General features: G+C 43.6%; 1 protein-coding gene across 1 annotated transcript in view; it reads left to right on the top strand.

Moving 5' to 3' along the window:
* The first annotated feature begins 6947 nt into the window (after nt 1-6947).
* The window catches only part of si:dkey-9i23.8 (visual pigment-like receptor peropsin), a 34972-nt gene continuing 23464 nt past the window's right edge, over nt 6948-18455 (top strand). The window contains exons 1-4 of the mRNA XM_034224488.1: nt 6948-7086; nt 7996-8135; nt 8286-8349; nt 8500-8625. Coding sequence (XP_034080379.1) covers nt 6948-7086; nt 7996-8135; nt 8286-8349; nt 8500-8625 — 469 coding nt within the window. The remainder of the gene's footprint in view (nt 7087-7995; nt 8136-8285; nt 8350-8499; nt 8626-18455) is intronic.

Below are 18455 nucleotides of genomic sequence, written 5' to 3'. Positions count from 1 at the left end.
AGCCGTTGTGCAGACAGAGGTTGCCCGATCGAGCGCTCTCTATAGTGCACAAACAGGCGCTGAGAACAGCGCCAGTCCGCCGTGCGCGCCACATAGCAAGACAGCGTGCGCACCGGACAGAGGAGATGAGACGTGGCATCTTCCTCCGATTTGTGAGGAGGCGGAAAAAACCCATCAAGGGTGATCACTCTTGACCTAAAAGACCTTGTGATGATCTTTGGCATAAAGGCTGGGTTAGGACGTAGCACAGCCGAACTGCCATCTCCTTGGATCTGGAGGCATGACGGAGCCACAGAGAGAGCGGATAAATCACTCACCCTTTTCGCTGATGTTAGAGCCAAAAGCAGTACTACTTAGGCTGATAACATTTTAAGGGGAACCTGCTCTAAAGGTTAAAATGGGGCTTTGCTTAGTGCTCGTAACACCAAAGCCAAATCCCACTGAGGCGCTAGTGCGCGTGATACCGGTCTGAGTCTTCGTACTCCTCGCAGAAAACGTTTCGTCAGGGGGTGACTGAACAACGTCCCTGCTCCGAAACCCACGTGACAAGATGATATGGCAGCCGCATATACCTTGATTGTGCTGAAAGCCAAATTCCTGTCCAACAACAGCTTGAGGAATGACAGCACGTGAGGCAGGGGGCACGTAATAATAATAATAATAATTCATTTATTTTATATAGGCGCCTTTCAAGGCTCTCAAGGTCGCCGTACAAACACATAAAAAACAAGATACACAATACATAACACCAGCATAAGAGACATAAACAAGACAATGCAGTATATAAATCAATCAAATAACCAAATAAATAAAAACAGAGGATGTTTGATGGATAATGATCAGGGTGGATATGCGAGTGTGAAGAGAGATGTTTTGAGGCGTGATTTGAAAATGGGGAGAGAGTCAGTGTTGCGGATGTCAGGTGGGAGGGAGTTCCAGAGGCGGGGTGCAGAGCGGCTGAAGGCTCTAGATCCCATGGTGGTTAAACGGAAGGGGGGTGCAGTGAGGCTGAGGGAAGCAGAAGATCTGAGTGTGCGGATGGGTGTGTTGATGTGCAGGAGGTCGGAGAGGTACAGAGGAGTGAGGGTATGGATGGCCTTAAAGGCGAGGAGCAGAATCTTAAAAACTATACGGGATTTGACGGGGAGCCAGTGAAGTTGCTGAAGAACAGGAGTGATGTGGTTAATGGAGGGGGTTCTGGTGATGATGCGGGCGGCAGAGTTCTGAAACCAGTTGAAGTCTGTGGATGGATTTGAGAGGGAGACCAAAGAGAAGGGAGTTGCAGTAGTCGATGCGGGAAGTGACCAGGGTGTGAACAAGAATGGCGGTGGTCTTAGGGTTGAGGGACGGGCGGAGGCGGTTGATGTTGCGTAGATGGAAATAGGCAGACCGAGTGATATTACTGATGTGAGATTTTAATGAAAGTGTGCCATCGAGGATGACACCCAGACTCTTAACCTGAGGGGAGGGGGAGACTGAAGAGTTGTCTATAGTAATGGAGAAACTGTCAGGTTTGGTTAGGGTGGATTGTGTGCCAATGAGGAGAACCTCGGTTTTACTGTCGTTAATTTTGAGAAAGTTAGAGGAAAACCAGGATTTGATGTCCTGTAAGCAGTCAGACAGGGAGGATGGAGGGAGGATGGTGGTTGGTTTGGAGGACAAGTAGAGCTGGGTGTCATCCGCGTACCAATGAAAGTGGATGTTGTGTTTACGGAAAATATTGCCAAGAGGAAGTAAATAGATGATAAAAAGAAGAGGCCCCAGGACAGAGCCCTGGGGAACACCGGTCGTGACAGGAAGTGGCTGTGATTTGAAGGTTTTGAGTTGGATGAACTGAGTGCGGCCAGAGAGATATGATTTAAACCAGAAGAGGGGTGTGTCAGTGATCCCGATGGAGGTCAGTCTGTCAATGAGGATGCTGTGGGAAATGGTGTCAAAAGCTGCACTAAGATCAAGGAGGATGAGGATAGTTAATAGTCCGGAGTCAGCTGCCATGAGGAGGTCGTTAGTGATTTTCACCACTGCTGTTTGTGTGCTGTGATGGGGGCGGAAACCAGATTGAAATTATTCGTACAGGTTATTGTCAGACAAGTGGGTATGGATTTGGGATGCAACAGTTTTTTCCAGGATTTTTGAGAGAAATGGTAGGTTAGATATGGGATGGTAGTTATTAAAATTGATGGGGTCTGCACCAGGTTTCTTCAGTATGGGCGTGATGGCGGCTGAATTGAAAAGTGAGGGAACAAGACCAGAGGTGAGGGAGGAGTGTATGATGACAGTTATAAGGGAGGACAATGAAGGTAGACAGGCTTTTACCAGGGGGGTAGGAAGAGGGTCTAACTGACAGGTAGATGGCTTGGATTTACTAATGAGGTCAGATATTACAACAGCAGAGAGAAGTGTGAAACTTGAAAGAGAATGAGAGAGATGGTCGGTGAAAACAGGGAGAGATATACTGCAGGTGGTGTCTGTCCTCGCCTGGGAGACAGCCACGGATGCGCACAGCGTGAGCGCCGTGCTTGCCGCCTTGCCGATCTCCTTCGCCTCCTCTGGTGCCACGTGGTGGATCGCTCCACCAGCGTCACCACCGAATTGGACAGCAATGCGATGTTATTTGCCGCCGCTGACGCCTGAAACGCACACTGGTGCGCCCGGTCAGCCTGGCGGGCGACATACTGGTCCTTGGGGGAGGCCAATGTAGGGTGCCGTCCGGCGATCAAGTTGGCCTGCCTAACCCCAAAGAACGCCGTCAGGCTCGGCTCCAGAGCGGGGGTGGTTGGGAAACCATCCTCCGTGAATCCCTCCACCTTAGTGAAGGGCACAAAGGTGGCCATCGGAGCCCTCAGGGTCCTCAGGTTCGCCGCCGCCCCCTTCTGGTACCTCCTAATGGCAGGGAAGCACGGCCAGACCGGATCACTCCTGCCCGTCTGAACCCGGGAAAAAACTCCGGCCATGTCGTCCAGAGCCACCCTCTCCCGACCTAGGGGAACGGGGAGACCTCTGCAGGCTGCCGCCTTGCCGATGATCTCCGGCAGCTCCAGCATGATGCCACCCAACGCCGGCAGCGCCGTGGCAACGGAGAAGGGGACCGCGTGCTCGGCCGCCACACCCGCACCCCGCTCCGTCTCCCCCGTCCGGGGGGGAGGGGTGAGCCGCATGGTGAGCCATGGAGGGAGACGGGGTAGGAGTCGTCCGACTCCTGCCCAGCACTCGGCTCCAGGGACATGCTGCCGTCCCTGTGCTCCTGGACGGGCCAATTGTCCTCCTCGGCCGCAGCAGCTAGAGCGTCCGCTCTTTGCTTCCTATCGGCTGATGGGAGACGAGCACAATGCGAGCAAGCGACCTGCTGGCTGAGAGCCGCGTCCGCATGCTCTGGCCCCAGGCAGGATTCGCATATTGCGTGCTGGTCATAACTCATGATATATCCCGTTTTACACGAGGGACAATCCCGGACGCAGTTGTTGCTCATGATAATGATGTGCTTCAGTAACTGTGCTGGTTTGCTGAAGAAAAGAGGGAGCAGATTGTGGGGCCCACCTTGCGGGTGGTGAGTGTTTCAGTGCTGCACAGGGGCGCAGGGGGATTACCCAATAGTGATAGCCTTAGAGGGCGAAGCCATATACGAAATAGAACTGCAAATCCTCACATTAACCTGGTATTTTTACTCTACTACATTTATTTGAGTTACTTTGCAGATTCTGATTAATGATGTGAAATATAAACAACCCTTAAAGCAGACTTTAGTTACACCTGAGTCAAATTCAGGGAAAGGTGATTGTCAAGTGCCAACAATCAGGAGAGATATTTGATAGTTGGTGCTTGAGAAGACTAAACATTTATCTGCAATTGACATGAATGGAAACGAGTAATAAAGTATATTCATTACTTGTTATTCTCTATTAATAGTTCATTAAATACTGTATATTAAGGCTATTTTGCACATCCCTTTCAAGATTTCAAGGTTTTCAAAGGTTTATTGACATATCATATACACAACTATGGTCAGGGGCGCCGTAAGGGGGTGAAAAGTTAGGACGATTCTAAGGGCCCGTGACTGACAGGGGCCCCAAACATTTTTAGAACATTAAGAAAAAATGTTTAAGTAACCTTTCATCAATAATTAACATTAATATAACGTTATATTGATAATGTATTCACTAAACTTACGATTCATTTCACTTGAGGCTTTGCAGTCTTGCCATGCTGTCCATTGAAAGCCAGTTAGCTAGAAAGCTGGACTTCAAGGACTTGATCAGTGACTTTGCCTGTAAGAAGGCTAGGCGCTGGGCTCTTGGTGAGTAAGGCTGAGCAATGCCTCGTAATAACTGTTAAAGGGCAAGGCTATGGTAACGGTATTGGATCACTACACACAAGATGCATGATGAGAAAAAGACTGAGAACAGGTGATAGGCTCTGATTTAGCACCACCATCAGGCCTTTTCATTTCCATTTCCGTTTTGTTGTCCGTTTACACTTTAATACCCGCTTATTTTGTAGTTGGTATGTATATTTAATAGAAAATCTGCTGCTTATGTTATTTTTTTTGTTATAGCATTTTATAAATGATAATATAGGTGTTAATGTTCACTTTATTTTATATATTTAAGTTATAGTTATTTTGAATGTTCCATTCAAAAATCAATATCTAAGGATAGAGGGTGTCGTTTTTCGGAGAATTGTACACCCGGAAGTAAGTATTCCCCTTACTGTCGATTGATTTTACAGTGATATCTGCACTACTTATCGACTAAAAAACACCAGATTATCCTTGTTAATTACACAACATTGATTGGTTTAAATTGTGTGCAATGCTTTTGTATTTTTCCCCTTTGATTCGGAGAAACAAATATTTTTTCGGAGTAAAGGATGGAACAAGACACTACACTACCCAGAATCCCCAGCTATCGTTTATCGTTACACTATGTAACTATCGTTACACCATGTGCTCTGTTTGACAAACCCCGTTTTGTTTCACCATTCATTCCAATGGCTGGCGTCTATGTCACGTGATCTTCAAAATTCTCCCTGCAGAAAAAAAAAAACATGGCCGAACTTCGTTTTATTCTCGGTGGAAAATGCCTATTTTAAAGTTAGTTTGGCCATTAAAATGCGTTTTGATGTCATTTGATGCGAGAAATATGAGTTGTTATTTCAGATTATGTGTGCAGTGGATGTACATGATCTTTAGTTTGCTAGTTATTATGAAGATTACTTCAGGAAATTGCGTCCATAGAACGTTTTCATTGTTACCAAGGTGGTTGCTAGGGACGCTGCTATCGATATTATTTCTGTTATGTTGTGTAACTGTTTAATGGTGTTATCTTTATTGCTACCCCCTTCCCCGTCAATGTATAGTGTAAATTAGTTTGTCTGTTTTGCACCTTCTCCTATTAATATCGTTGTACATCCTGCACTAAACTGTTTTATTGTAGAGATCACTTATAGTATCTTCTTGATTTTTTATATTCTATATTTCTATCATTGACCTTCTACTTTCCCCCTTAACAGACTGTATGTGGTTTGTCTTGTGTGTCATGTTTTGCATTTTGTTTATGTATGTCTGTAAGTTGTTGCTATTGTCGGGACCCCCTTGAAAACGAGATGGTGCATCTCAAGGGGTTTATCCCAATGAATAACAATTTCTATATATGAAAGTACAGTATGTACTCTTAATATTGTTTTCATCAAATATAACACATACAAACAATAATTCAATAATGTGCTTTAACCACTAGGCGGTGCACACAAGGCACACACAGCATACTAATAATAACTTTGTATTATGTATGTACAACATCTGAAGATGTGTAGTTTTATCATGTTTTCACATAATTGTACAGCATATTGCTATACTATTTCAGACTCAGTATTTACATTCTTATATTCAAAGAAAATCAGTAATATCTTTAAAACTACAAGTCCTTTTATATTAGCTGTGCACCGTTATGGTGTAAATATAACCTATCTACGAATTAGATCAAATGTAAAAGTCAGCCGAATTAGTGTTGATACTGCAAGGAGACGTATTGTGTGAAGAGAAATTTAAGATGTTGTTTAATTGCTAATATATTTATGATCCACGTCAAGTATTCCGTTTTGGCGACATTTCTTCCAGTTTTTCCAAAGGTCTTCTCATCAGGGCTCTATAAATAAAGAACTACGGCAGACCTGTAATATGTAATGCAGCCGAACCGTGTATTACAATGACGTTATGTGATTACTTTCAAAGAGAAAAGCAAGAACACTCGGAATTAAGTATTATTTTATTTGAAAAAAAAAGTTTTTCGGATTTGATATGGCATGAACACCATATCCCTACATGCATTGCGGCTAAAACATCCAATCAGCGAGCTTAAACCATAGCTGAGGATCTTGGGTAGTCGCTCGAAATGCCTACGTCTGTTTCCGGTTATTTTTATTTTGAAATTCAGTTCCTGACGGACGCCAAAAAAGCCCAAGATTATGGAATTAAACAAATAAATAAAAACAAGGATAATTGTGTGTTATTGGTGAGTAAATAACAGTGTGTTATTTTGAAAAGAATAACAAATTAGAAGGAAAAAAAGATTAAAAAAAATACAGATTTCAGTATTCTGAGGCTCTGAGCCCCATTTATTTTCCTCACAGACGGAAACAAAAGTCCGACATTATACGATTAAAAATAAAAACAATAATCGTGGCTTGATATTGAGTAAGAACATGTTTTTATGAACCACACAGCTTCCGGTCTTCCAAGACCCGAACGGACAAAAAGACGTGCTGCAGGCACGAAACATACTACCAATAGAAATACATTGCTTTTAAAATCGTTCTGTGTGACACGAAAAAAAGGGGGAAATCGTGTTGGTGAACACGAATCAATAGATTAAATGTCGTGACTATAACACGAAATGCCGTGAGACTGGGTTGGATAAATACATCAGAGTTACCAGCCTCCGAAACCGCAAATGAAAGCACCTCAGCCTAGAGCCCACATCAATGACCACAGAGCTCAAGTAGCAGACAAATCTCAGCATCCACTGTTCAGAGGAAACTACGTGAATCAGGCCTTCATGGTCCAATCGCTGCAAAGGTCCACTACTGAGGGTGAACAACAAGAAGAAGAGAATTGTTTGGACCAAGAAACACAAGGAGTGGACATTAGACAGTGGAAATCTGTACTTTGGTTTGATGAGTCCAAATTTGAGATTTTTGGTTCCAACCGCTGTCTTTGTGAGACGCAGAGAAGGTGAGCGGATGGTTTCTGCATGTGTGGTTCCCACCATGAAGCACGGAGGAGGAGGTGTCTGGTGGGGGGTGCTATGCTGGTGACACTGTTGGTGATTTATTCAGAATTCAAGGCACACTTAACCAGCATAGATACCACAGCATTCTGCAGTAGCCAGCAAAATATAAATCATATTTTGGATTTTTGAACATTTTTTTGTTTACTAGATGATTCCATATGTGTTCTTTTATAGTTTTGATGTCTTCAGTATAAATCTACAATGTAGAAAACATTTAAAAAAAAACTTTGAATGAGAAGGTGTGTCCAAACGTGTGACTGGTAGTGTACATTTTCACATTTGTAGGTATTTAGTTTATGCAATGCTTTAGGTTTAGAACCATGAACATTTAAAGCTGCTCCTCCCTTTTTTTTATTATTAGATGCCAAAATTAGTTGAGGTGACTCCAAAATTATTATAATTGATCAAATGCATGCCAATCAACATCCCGAAAAAATTAAAATCACAAACACAGTATTATGGGTGGTATGTTAGGAATTCAACTTTTCTATGAATCACAAATGACAAATGTCCTGAAGAAAACTTGAACATTTTTAAAACAAAACTAGATCTCTGAGACAGACTGCCAAACAGCACAAGAGCAAAACTCAGGCACAGCTTTGACACAGACAGGAGAGGCTGGATCTCCTGCAGGTCAAACAACATATGTAATGAAGGCAGGAAGATGTGTGGGCTCCTTCAGAATCAACTCTGATTTGTCTTCCTGCAGTGAGTGAGGGCTTGAATGGGACTTTGATGACGGAGCAGCCGTGGTTGGAAGCAAAGAGGTGGCTGCTGGTGGCTGTGCTGGGACTGGAGATGACCATGGGAATTGTGGGAAACTGTCTGGTTCTGCTGGTCAAAGTCATGGTAAGGTGTTATAGTAGTTACTTATATTCGTATCACATGTTATTCATGTTAGTTGTGTCTGTGAACTCAGACACAACTAACGGCTGGTTTAAAATGATTCCATGATTTGCTTTTGGAATAACCATTAATATGTCCACTGTCTTGTCACAGTGCAGGGACCAGTTCTCCTGTCGTTACTGGCTTCCCTTCCTCAGTCTCACCTTGTCAGATTTAGGTACACTTTACACTGACACACCAAGTGCTATATGTTGTGCTCTTCAGTCATAATATCAGTTGATTCTAGTATTGAAACACATTAGTCACAATGTTTGATGTAGTAACAGTGCAGTCATCCTTTGTGATAATGAACCACTGTGTTGTGAAGGATGCTCCCTCCTTATCATCTCCGGCTCACTGGTAGCCATCTTGACTGGAGGTCAGAGGTCGCCGTGGTGTGAAGTCGTCAGCCTGCTTAAATTTACCTTCATCACCTCCTCTTTAGGGAGCATAGGTATGTCTCCAAACACGCTAATGTCATCATGAGTAAGATTCTCCATACAATATTACATAAAGGGGTACGTTCAACTTGAGAATAATTATTTGAAGCCTTGGAAGGCATGCACCTTGGCAAATCTCCTGTGATAAATGGCATCCCTCATGAATGTTATTCTCAGTTTTTGTCTGATTTAGGAACATTACGGTTGGAATGTTTTGGGCCAACATCACTTCTAAATTCAGAAATTAAACTCTATGCTAAAGTCATAGCTATGAAAATATGATTCTTGTCAGATAACATGTAAAGACTGTTACATATTCCAAATGCTGGGTGTCATATCCATTCCCAACCCAGTCTCATAAAAAAACGTGTAATATATGGGGCGAAGCCTGCGAGCTAGTTTAGGCAGTCAACTCGAGCACTTATGCTGCATTCATGCCCCTTGCCACTCTACAACCAACCAAACAGAGTCTCCTTAATAAGCCGCTCTATTGAACCTGCCAGATCTCTCTCCATGCATTGCTTGCTGCTGCTACCTCTACGTCGCTGCTGCTTGCCTGCTACTACAAGCCGCCCATCAGATCTTCAAGTTACAGGTGCTGCTGTCGCTGCTGTACGTTGCAATGTCTTCTGCCTTATCCGAAGTCGGGACCGATTCAACATCCTCGGGGGAAGAAGTCGGCATTATCCCCGAAACACAGGCTGGCTCGGAGATATGCTCAGACGCCCCAGAAACGAGCCGCAGCTCTCGCACCCCTCGCACCCCTCGCATCACGCCGAAACGACTGGCCGGATGGCCAGTGCATCGTATCCTCGATGAGCTGTATGGTAATAATATACCAGTCCCGTCTGGCCTCAACCACGAGGATCTTTTTCAATTTCTCCTGGCAAATGAAGGTTCCGGGATTAACCTACAGTCGAACGCCAGTACCGGTAACAACAGCGCTCCTAAAAAGGGGAAAGCTCCTGCCAGTCGTTAATTTGCCCCCAAAAAAGCAGAAACAAGCTGTTTCAGTTAACAACGATTCTGCCATTCTGTCCTCCCTTCTCTAGGCTAAAACAGCGCTTCAGGGCATGAATTCCAGGATACTTTCCCTGGAACAAAGCTCGATTTCCGCTGCCGGTAATGTAAACAACATGGGCCCCTCCTCTGCAGCCCAGGCTATTACTTCCGCGTTCATTCAAGCTACGCCGCTTCCTGACAACGTCACACCCCTGAGGACTCTGGGAACTGCAGTCCCAGCTCTAGCCACGGGTTGTTGCTTCCTGCCCCCCGCAGCAGCAATTCCTGAGACTCTCAGGAATCACATTTTGGCAGGTATATCATACATTCTGCATTTTAAGCATTGTTTCTGCGTTTAAATCACTTTGGGGCAATTATTAAAAGGGTACGTTTTATATTTTAAAAATATAAAACTTTTATAAAATTGTAATCGCGCATAACAGGGTGTATATATATATATATATATATATATATATATATATATATATATATATATATATATACGTGCGTGTATAACTTTATGCTCTCATCGGCAGGCCATGACATCAATCTGGTGAAAATTCTGTTATGTGGATCTGAATCTGTCAAAAGATTTGTGGACTGCGGAGATTTCTCCGTCCTACTCAAAGACAGCGACCCCAGACTATCTAAATCTCTTTCTATGGCAGAATTCATCGTGGCTTTTGGTGTCTTTAGAGACACTATATGCGAAATCTATCCTCAGCGAAGAGAAGAGTTAGATACGTATTTGGCCATCATTGCCGATCTTGCTCTCTCTTATGTCCTTCTCTGCTAAAGCAGCCATGTATATTCAGCGGTACAATCAGAGATTAGATTGGTCTGTTATCGATCTGACTCTCATCAGCAGGCATTTCACGGGCCATAAAACCCTTGCATGCTCCATCTGTGGTTCCTTTTAACACTCAACTTCCCTGTGCCCAAGAACCGCTCAGCAGGAACTTTCCACGGCTAAACCTATGCCCCAGCCTAGGAATCAAATGTTCCATACTGCTAATCACCTACCCAAGAGAGAGGTATTCCCCTCTGGATTTAAGCCTACTATATGCAACAATTTCAATGAGTGTTTGTACGTATCCTAATTGTAAATTCATGCATGTGTGTAGTTGGTGCGGAGACGGCCACCCACGCTCGGTATGCCCCAGAAGACTTCGCCCCGTAAAATCGGGGAAATAACATGAAGCATCCTTCGACTCCAGTGAATGTTCCAGCTCTTTCCAAGGCTCTATCTAATCATCCTAACAGATGTTTTGTCAATTACCTTACCACAAGCTTAGTTCAAGGTTTCCTAGCAGGTCTATGCTGGCTTCCAAAAGTGACCCATGTCTGCAAAAATCTGCAGTCTGCTCCCCATGATTCTTCTGTCAAGAGTATCAATAGCCTAATCCCTAAAGAGCCTTTTTCCCTGTTCTATGCTTCCATTGATAATGCTGTACAGATGATTAAGTCAGCAGGGGTAAAGCAGACATCGTAGACGCCTTCAAAGTCATGCCACTTCACCCCTCTTAATGGAATATATTTGGCGTGAAATGGCGTTCCAAGTTTTACTTCTCAGTAAAGTTGACATTCGGTTGCCGTAGTAGTCCATGTATCTTTGACACCTTGTCAGAAGCGCTATGCTGGATACTCTACAACACCTACAAACTCCCTTTCGTCCTTCATCTTTTAGATGATTTTCTAGTAGTTGACTTTCCCTCGTCCCCACCAGCCTGCAGCATAGTCAAAAACCTTTTCAAAGAGCTAGGCGTACCCCTTTCAGAACAAAAAACCGTAGGCCCTTCCACGCGTTTAGAATTTCTCGGTATCACCCTCGATAGTGTGCTAATGCAAGCTTCACTCCCACAAGACAAGCTGTCCCGCATCAGAGAAGGCATCAAATTATGGTCCGCTGCCGTTAGTATCACAAAAAGAGATATTTTATCCTTATTAGGCCACCTTAACTTTGCAATGCGCATCATCCCACACGGCCGCTCATTTGTTTCACGGCTGCTAGCGCTGGCTTCTTCTGTCCAAAACCTTAAAGACATCATAGTCCTAGATGATGGTTGTCGCTCAGATCTTCGATTCTGGGCCTCTCTGTGCGAAGAGTGGAATGGTATTTCATTCTTTTATAATGACCTTGTGGAGTCTTCAGATTATCTCCAGTTATTCACAGACGCTGCACCTTCCATCGGGTTCGGGGATTATTTTGTAATGAATGGTTCGCAGATGTCTGGCCAATTGAAATTCAGTCCCTTGAAAATACTTCAAAATCGACCGCCCTCTTCGAGCTCTATCCCATTGTTGTCGCTTGCTTGATTTGGGGCACCAGATGGACAAGGAAACAAATTACTGTTTTCTGCGACAACGCAGCTACTGTTGACATCATCAACAAGGGGCGCTCAAAAATACCAATGATCAACAGTCTCATGCGGCGCTTAACCTAAACATGCGTAATTAATAACTTCATCTTGCGAGCTACTCATATTCCCGGGCATGTTAATCGCATAGCTGATGCTCTGTCTCGCTTTAAATTTCAGGAGTTCAAAGCTATGTGTCCCCAAGCGAAGCCCACCACCTCGCCATGCCCTGCGTTCCACCAAATGATTTTGGACTAAGCACATCCAAGCCCCTTGAGGATCTCCTGTATTCTGCCTCCAAATACATGAGACTTGGACTAGCCAAAAGCACAATTAAAGCCTACGATTCAGCTTGGTATTTCTTCTCTTCCTTCTGCATCAACCTTCTTCTGTGTTCTTATCCATTAGATATATCTGTCGTTTGTGCATTTATTGTATTCTCATTCGAATCCCGCAATCTTCAAGTGCAAAGCATAAAAGCAATGCTAGCAGGGATTCAGTTCCACATTAGATGTAAAGACCCAGCATCGGAAAGCATCCTTAGGAACCCTTCCATTCGACTGCCCCTCAACGGCCTCAAGAAGACACGTCCTCCAGGCAATGATAAAAGACTGCCTCTTACTATTTTTCTGGTGCACAAGTTGGTTTCCAAGTTAAGGCAAGGGTGTTTTTCCCGATACATCGATATTATGTTGGATGCAGTCTTGTTAATGGCTTTCTTTGGGTTTCTCAGGTGTGGTGAATATACAACAAGATCTCTCTCCTTTGATCCTCAGTATGATATCACCTTTAATGATTTAACATTGGAAGATCAAATGTACACAATGTTTTTGAAACATTCAAAGTCTGATAGATCTGGTCAAGGAACTCAGATAATCATTGCCAAAACTAATACTGTTTTTTGCCCTCTATCTTCCATGCTCAACTTTCTGCATCATCGCCCTCGGACACATGGGTCGGCACCCCTGTTCATTATCGATGGCTGCAAACCCTTGACGAGATCATGGTTCTCGTCCAAGCTGCGTGATCTCTGTCTAAGCTGTGACCTACCCCCAGGTCACTATTCCCCTCACTCTTTAAGAATCTGCGCTGCCACAACTGCGGCTCTCCTCCTGCCTACCTCAACCCTGAAATCCCTGGGCCGTCGGTCATCTTCTGCATACCAGCGCTACGTCAGGCTTCATAAGAATGAGATCCTTTCAGCTCAAAGAACCATGAGCTCTTGCACTACTCGATAATTGAATAAATGTTAAATGTATTTCCATTGAAATCTGTTATTTGCATACCAGGTGGTTGCTGGGTTAGATTATAGTATATTCCCCTCATAGCTGCATGCTTGGGGGGCTGCCTCAAGACTAGATACAGCAGTCTCGATAGGTAGTATATTCCCCTCAAACCCGCGGTGCTTAAGGGGGGATGGCTTTTCGGCCGTTCCCAGGCCTTCACATAGCAGTCACTAGGTAGTATATTCCCCTCAAAGCCGTGGTGCTTAAGGGGGATGGCTTTTCGGGCTGTTCCCGTGCCTTCACATAGCAGTCACTAGGTAGTATATTCCCCTCAAAGCCGTGGTGCTTAAGGGGGATGGCTTTTCGGGCTGTTCCCTGGCCTTCACATAGCAGTTTCACTAGGTAGCGTATATAGGTAGTATATTCCTCCAGTGTTTCCCACGGAATTTGATTCTATTTGTGGGGGCACCCCCCGGCGGGCACCCCCCCCCCCCCCCTCCCGCGTTGTAAATGAGTGAGCCACACCGGAGTTGAGGATCTGTGGGGTTTATTCTCCCAAAAATATAATTAGCAGATGCCTTATTCCAAAGTGATTTACATTAGATTACATACATTTACATTTAATTACATTCTCCCTGGAGTAACTGAGGGCTAAGTGCCGAGTTCAAATCCTGCCTGGAACACCACCACTACGATGTCTAACAAACAAACAAAATAAAATGTGGCTCGGCTACACAATGCTTCAGATGTTCAGACAATGTGCAAACCTTGCAGCCTACTTGTTGCAAAGTTTGCACCCTTTGTCTTGACATCCGATTTTACGGGGCTTCCTGAACAAATATTATAATGCCCTATCTTATGGGAAGGCCTCAGGACAGGGTCCATTTATGGAGATCTTCAAGCAGGCAGCCAGGTGTTCTCCTTGAAGCTGGTTTCGAAGGTCTGGTTTCACCTGAGGATGAAGCAAAATGGAATACCACAAACTGAACTAATAAAGAAAATGCATAATAATTTGTTGTGCTTTTCAAAGTGATGCTTTTTCTGTTCATCGCCAAGAAATCGCATTCACAGTTGACACTAGAAACGGGGATAACTAGTCCTATCCCCCAAGGAGGCTCTGGCAGGGGTAGAGCTCAGCCCATTCATCAAATTGACCATGCTGTGTGTGGTATAGCCATGGCTTAAATGGAGGCATATTGTTATGGAAATCTAAAAACCCCAATACTGTAGAGTACAAGTCAAAGTGATCAAATCAAATAAATGGTGAATCAGACAGTTGTCTTTCTGGTGATGTTTATTCGATGACTCAAACAAACATCAGATACAATAAAAAAAAAATATATATATATAGACACAGGTCTCACAGAGTATAAAATATGTCTGCGCGAGTGTGCGCAGTTCAATATAGTAGCAAAGCTTATATTGAGGAAAGGGTGGGAAGGTAAGAAATCTGTCTTCACACGGTCACATTGTTATTAGACACCTGGCCTTGAGCTGTAGAAGTTCTCGTGTGACTTTGTGTGAGTCTCAACCCAGTAGCCAAAGCAGCTCTGTGGCCTTGAAGTAGGATAGATAGAGGAAAACAGCACATCTAACCAAATGAGACACATTTGGTTAAAACATATCAGGATATAATAAAATGTCCACTACAATATTCAACCACTCTGGATCAAATCCAGTGCATCTATGCTTGCTGCTTGCTTCACAATTACAGAAATGAGGCACAGAAGAATAGAAATGATGCCTCAGAAATCCGGTTTTCTGACCACCTGACCTGCTTCTATATCTCTCTGTGTTTTCTATCAATCTCACCTGCTGCTTCTGAGCTAGCTGGCTCTGCCACAGCACCCTGACCCTCTCTTGCTGCTACACTAGCACTGGTTGAAGCCTGGAAATATTTCAAACTAATTAATTGGATAGCTAATCACACTGGTCGGACTGTTCAGCTTTCCCGCGTGTGTCCCACCAACGTGTGTTTCTAATACCTCTGTTCCAGGCTGTGTTTGCTCCTCTTCAGGATGAGCCCATTTCTGCCTCTGAAAATATGTTTCTATATTCATCTGGTTTGAGGGAGCAAACATCATTCAGCGTCAGAGTTAAAGAATGAAATGCAGTCGGTAGTTGACTAACGTTAGGAGCGCTATAATGTTACACCTGCAGCTGTACCGCTTGTAATTAGGTTCAACTATAAAAACTTCGAACAAAACGCCAGCGGCACCAACAAAAGGAGCGCACACTGCAAAGTCTGCAATATTAAAATCAAGGATGCTGGTGCAACAACGTCAAATTTCATCAGGCACTTGAAAACTCACCCGGAGAGGTCAGTCACATTAACGCATATGGACGGTTAGCAAACATGTTTAGCTCAGCATCAGCTATGTAATGTTAACTTAGCTTGCTACTAGCTTTGTAACTGAATATTTAAAAAGATGAGTGAATGTTTGCTTGTCACACTTGTTTGCGTTGAGTGGCGTTGACATCCAACTCTTGACATGACATAAAAAAGGTCGGTAACGTTAATCATTACGTTCCGCTGCCACCATCTACTGGCTAACGTTAAACGTAGAAAAATACATAGATACAAATACATCTGTCTGTTTATAGGCAGGTTACAGGTTTATTGTTGACCACGTAACGTTAATGTTACAGGTTTATCAGGTTACCATTACACTGGGTTTGAGTGAGAGGATAGAGGAATATGTTTATTTATAGTAGACTTAAAAGATGTCATTAGAGACCCAGTGTAATTAAACAATACGGTTGCAGAGGTCAAATTTTAACATTTTTGTCCACTGGCCAAATGGCTAGCCTAGTGAATGTTGAAATGTTACCAGCCACTCAATAGATTGCCATTGTTATGTTTGGCTGGTGCGTGCAACATACAGTACCAGCCACTTCCATGATTTACCAGCATTTGGCTGATAAATGGTGTTAATGGTCGATATCTCTTTTGGAACAGGTCATGTTTTAATATCACCAGTTCAGTATATTTCAGATAATATTGCAGCAATAGTTTTTTAGTTGCAAATGGCACAGAACAAATGTTTACTTTTAAGTACTTTTAACACAGTTTCCCTGCGGGGGATTAATAAAGTATTTGTGATACTGATTTCTGATTCTGAAGTGTTTTGCTTATAAGTTGTTTGCATTTAGCTAAAGTGTGATGTTTTTCCTCATATTGCATTGCAATAGCCTGTTTAAAGTGATCATATAACAAACAACTAATCAGTTCTGATACTGTATGCTAATAGATATAGGAGTGATAATAATACAGTAAATGCTTTGAATTTCTTAGATATAGCTCTGCAGTATTCTTAACAGACTGGATAGCAGCAGACAATAGAAGGCTTATTACAACCAGAAGAGACATGAGACTATTATTTTTTAGAGACTTGAGACTTGACTTGGACTCGTGACCAAAGACTTGAGACTTGATCAAGTCTCACCCCACAAAGACTTGAGACTTGACTTGGACTCGTGACCAAAGACTTGAGACTTGACTTGGACTTGCAAAAAAAGACTTGTGAACATCTCTGGCATATACCAACCATTCGTGAAGTGATTCTCTCGCGGCATCTGGTTTCAAACTTCAGAAATGTCTTGCAGAGAGGAGGGGGCGGGGCTCAGGGGCCGTTGAGAGCAAAGAGCACGCAAAGAGGGGCTGAGCGGGTAACTGCGCTCTACAATGAAATATATATTTTATTCAAAAAAAAAATCTTTTTTTATGAATTTTTTTTTTTTTTTTTGGAAAAATAAAAAAATTTACATTATTTTTTTAAGAGATCTATTTGTGGCGGACGATATTTAATTGTGGCGGCCCGCCACAAATACATCAATATATGGGAAACACTGAAATTCCTCTCAAAGCCGCTGTGCTCGGGGAAGAATTGGCTCTGGGCTATTCCTCAGGCATACACATAGCAGTCTCACTTAGTAGTATAGTCCCCTTAAAGCCGCTGTGCTTAAGGGGAATGGCCACATGGCAGCTCGCCAGGCCCTCTACTTATCAGATTTACATCACCAGCGTCAGGCTCGGGCTACGCAGTTTTGGGGGATAGTATCTAATCTCCACGCAGGTTTGGGGGTTAGTTATTTAATCATCACTCATCGTGCTATGTATATCTATGGAGTGATGATGCCCGAGCCTAGTCGCCAAACTCAATTATATGCTGCTTCTAATAAACATGTTAAAGAAACACGTGAGTTGTCTGACTGAAATGGGGCGAAGCCTGCGAGCTAGTTCAGGCAGTCAACTCGAGCACTTGTGCTGCATTCATACATAACGCCCCTTGCCACTCTACAACCAACCAAACAGAGTCTCCTTATAAGCCGCTCTATTTAACCTGCCAGATCTCTCTCCATGCATTGCTTGCTGCTGCTATTGCTGCAGCAACCTCTACGTCGCTGCTGCTTGCTGCCCCACCACCACCCCAGCTTCCACCCCAGCTTCCACCTGTAGGCTCGGGGGTTAGTTATTTAATCATCACTCATCGTGCTATGTATATCTATGGAGTGATGATGCCCGAGCCTAGTCGCCAAACTTAACTATATGCTGCTTCTAATAAACATGTTAAAGAAACATGTGAGTTGTCTGACTGAACTATGTTTGTTTTCCCAAATAACCCTCTCAAAACGTGACAAGCCTACAATATTTGTTCCTATTAATTTCTGAGGACCAGTGTCCATGTCACGTGATTGACAACTTTCCCAACGTGAAAAAAAAAATGGCAGACACCCGACTTATTTTTAGGGGAAATCCAAAATGTTAGCATATTTTGGCCATTAAAATGCTTTTTGATTACATTTTTTGTGAGAAGTGTATATTTTACTTTTAGAATCTACATCCAGTGGATGTGTAGGATCCATAGTTAATAGATATTACAAAGATTATTTGAGGTCTCACCAGGAGAATGTGTATATACTACGTATTTTACCTATAGAGGTTGCTCTGCGCGCCCCCCCCCTGAAATTGTGAGATTGCTACGTCTTTCCCCCTATTCATTTCTATTGACCAGCGTCCATGTCAAGTTATCGTCAACTCTCACAGGGTGAAAACAGTATTTCCGGTCTCTGCGTTTTCATAGTAGCTAAGGTGGTTGCCTTTCCTGTGCCTGTGCCACTTGGCGTCCAAGTGAAGGCTGTTCAGCCACATCTGCATGGGGCGCAACGACAGCGGGCCTAAGGGCCAGTCTGCCCAAGGGCCGGAGGAACTGAATATAAGGCACTATCTTGCCCGGCCCACGTGGAAGTAAGCATCCC

This window comes from Gymnodraco acuticeps, unplaced genomic scaffold, assembly GCF_902827175.1.
Source record: "Gymnodraco acuticeps unplaced genomic scaffold, fGymAcu1.1, whole genome shotgun sequence".
In the NCBI taxonomy this organism is placed as follows: domain Eukaryota; kingdom Metazoa; phylum Chordata; class Actinopteri; order Perciformes; family Bathydraconidae; genus Gymnodraco; species Gymnodraco acuticeps.
The sequence above is the reverse complement of the archived record's forward strand: the minus strand, read 5'-3'. Positions and strand labels throughout refer to the sequence as shown.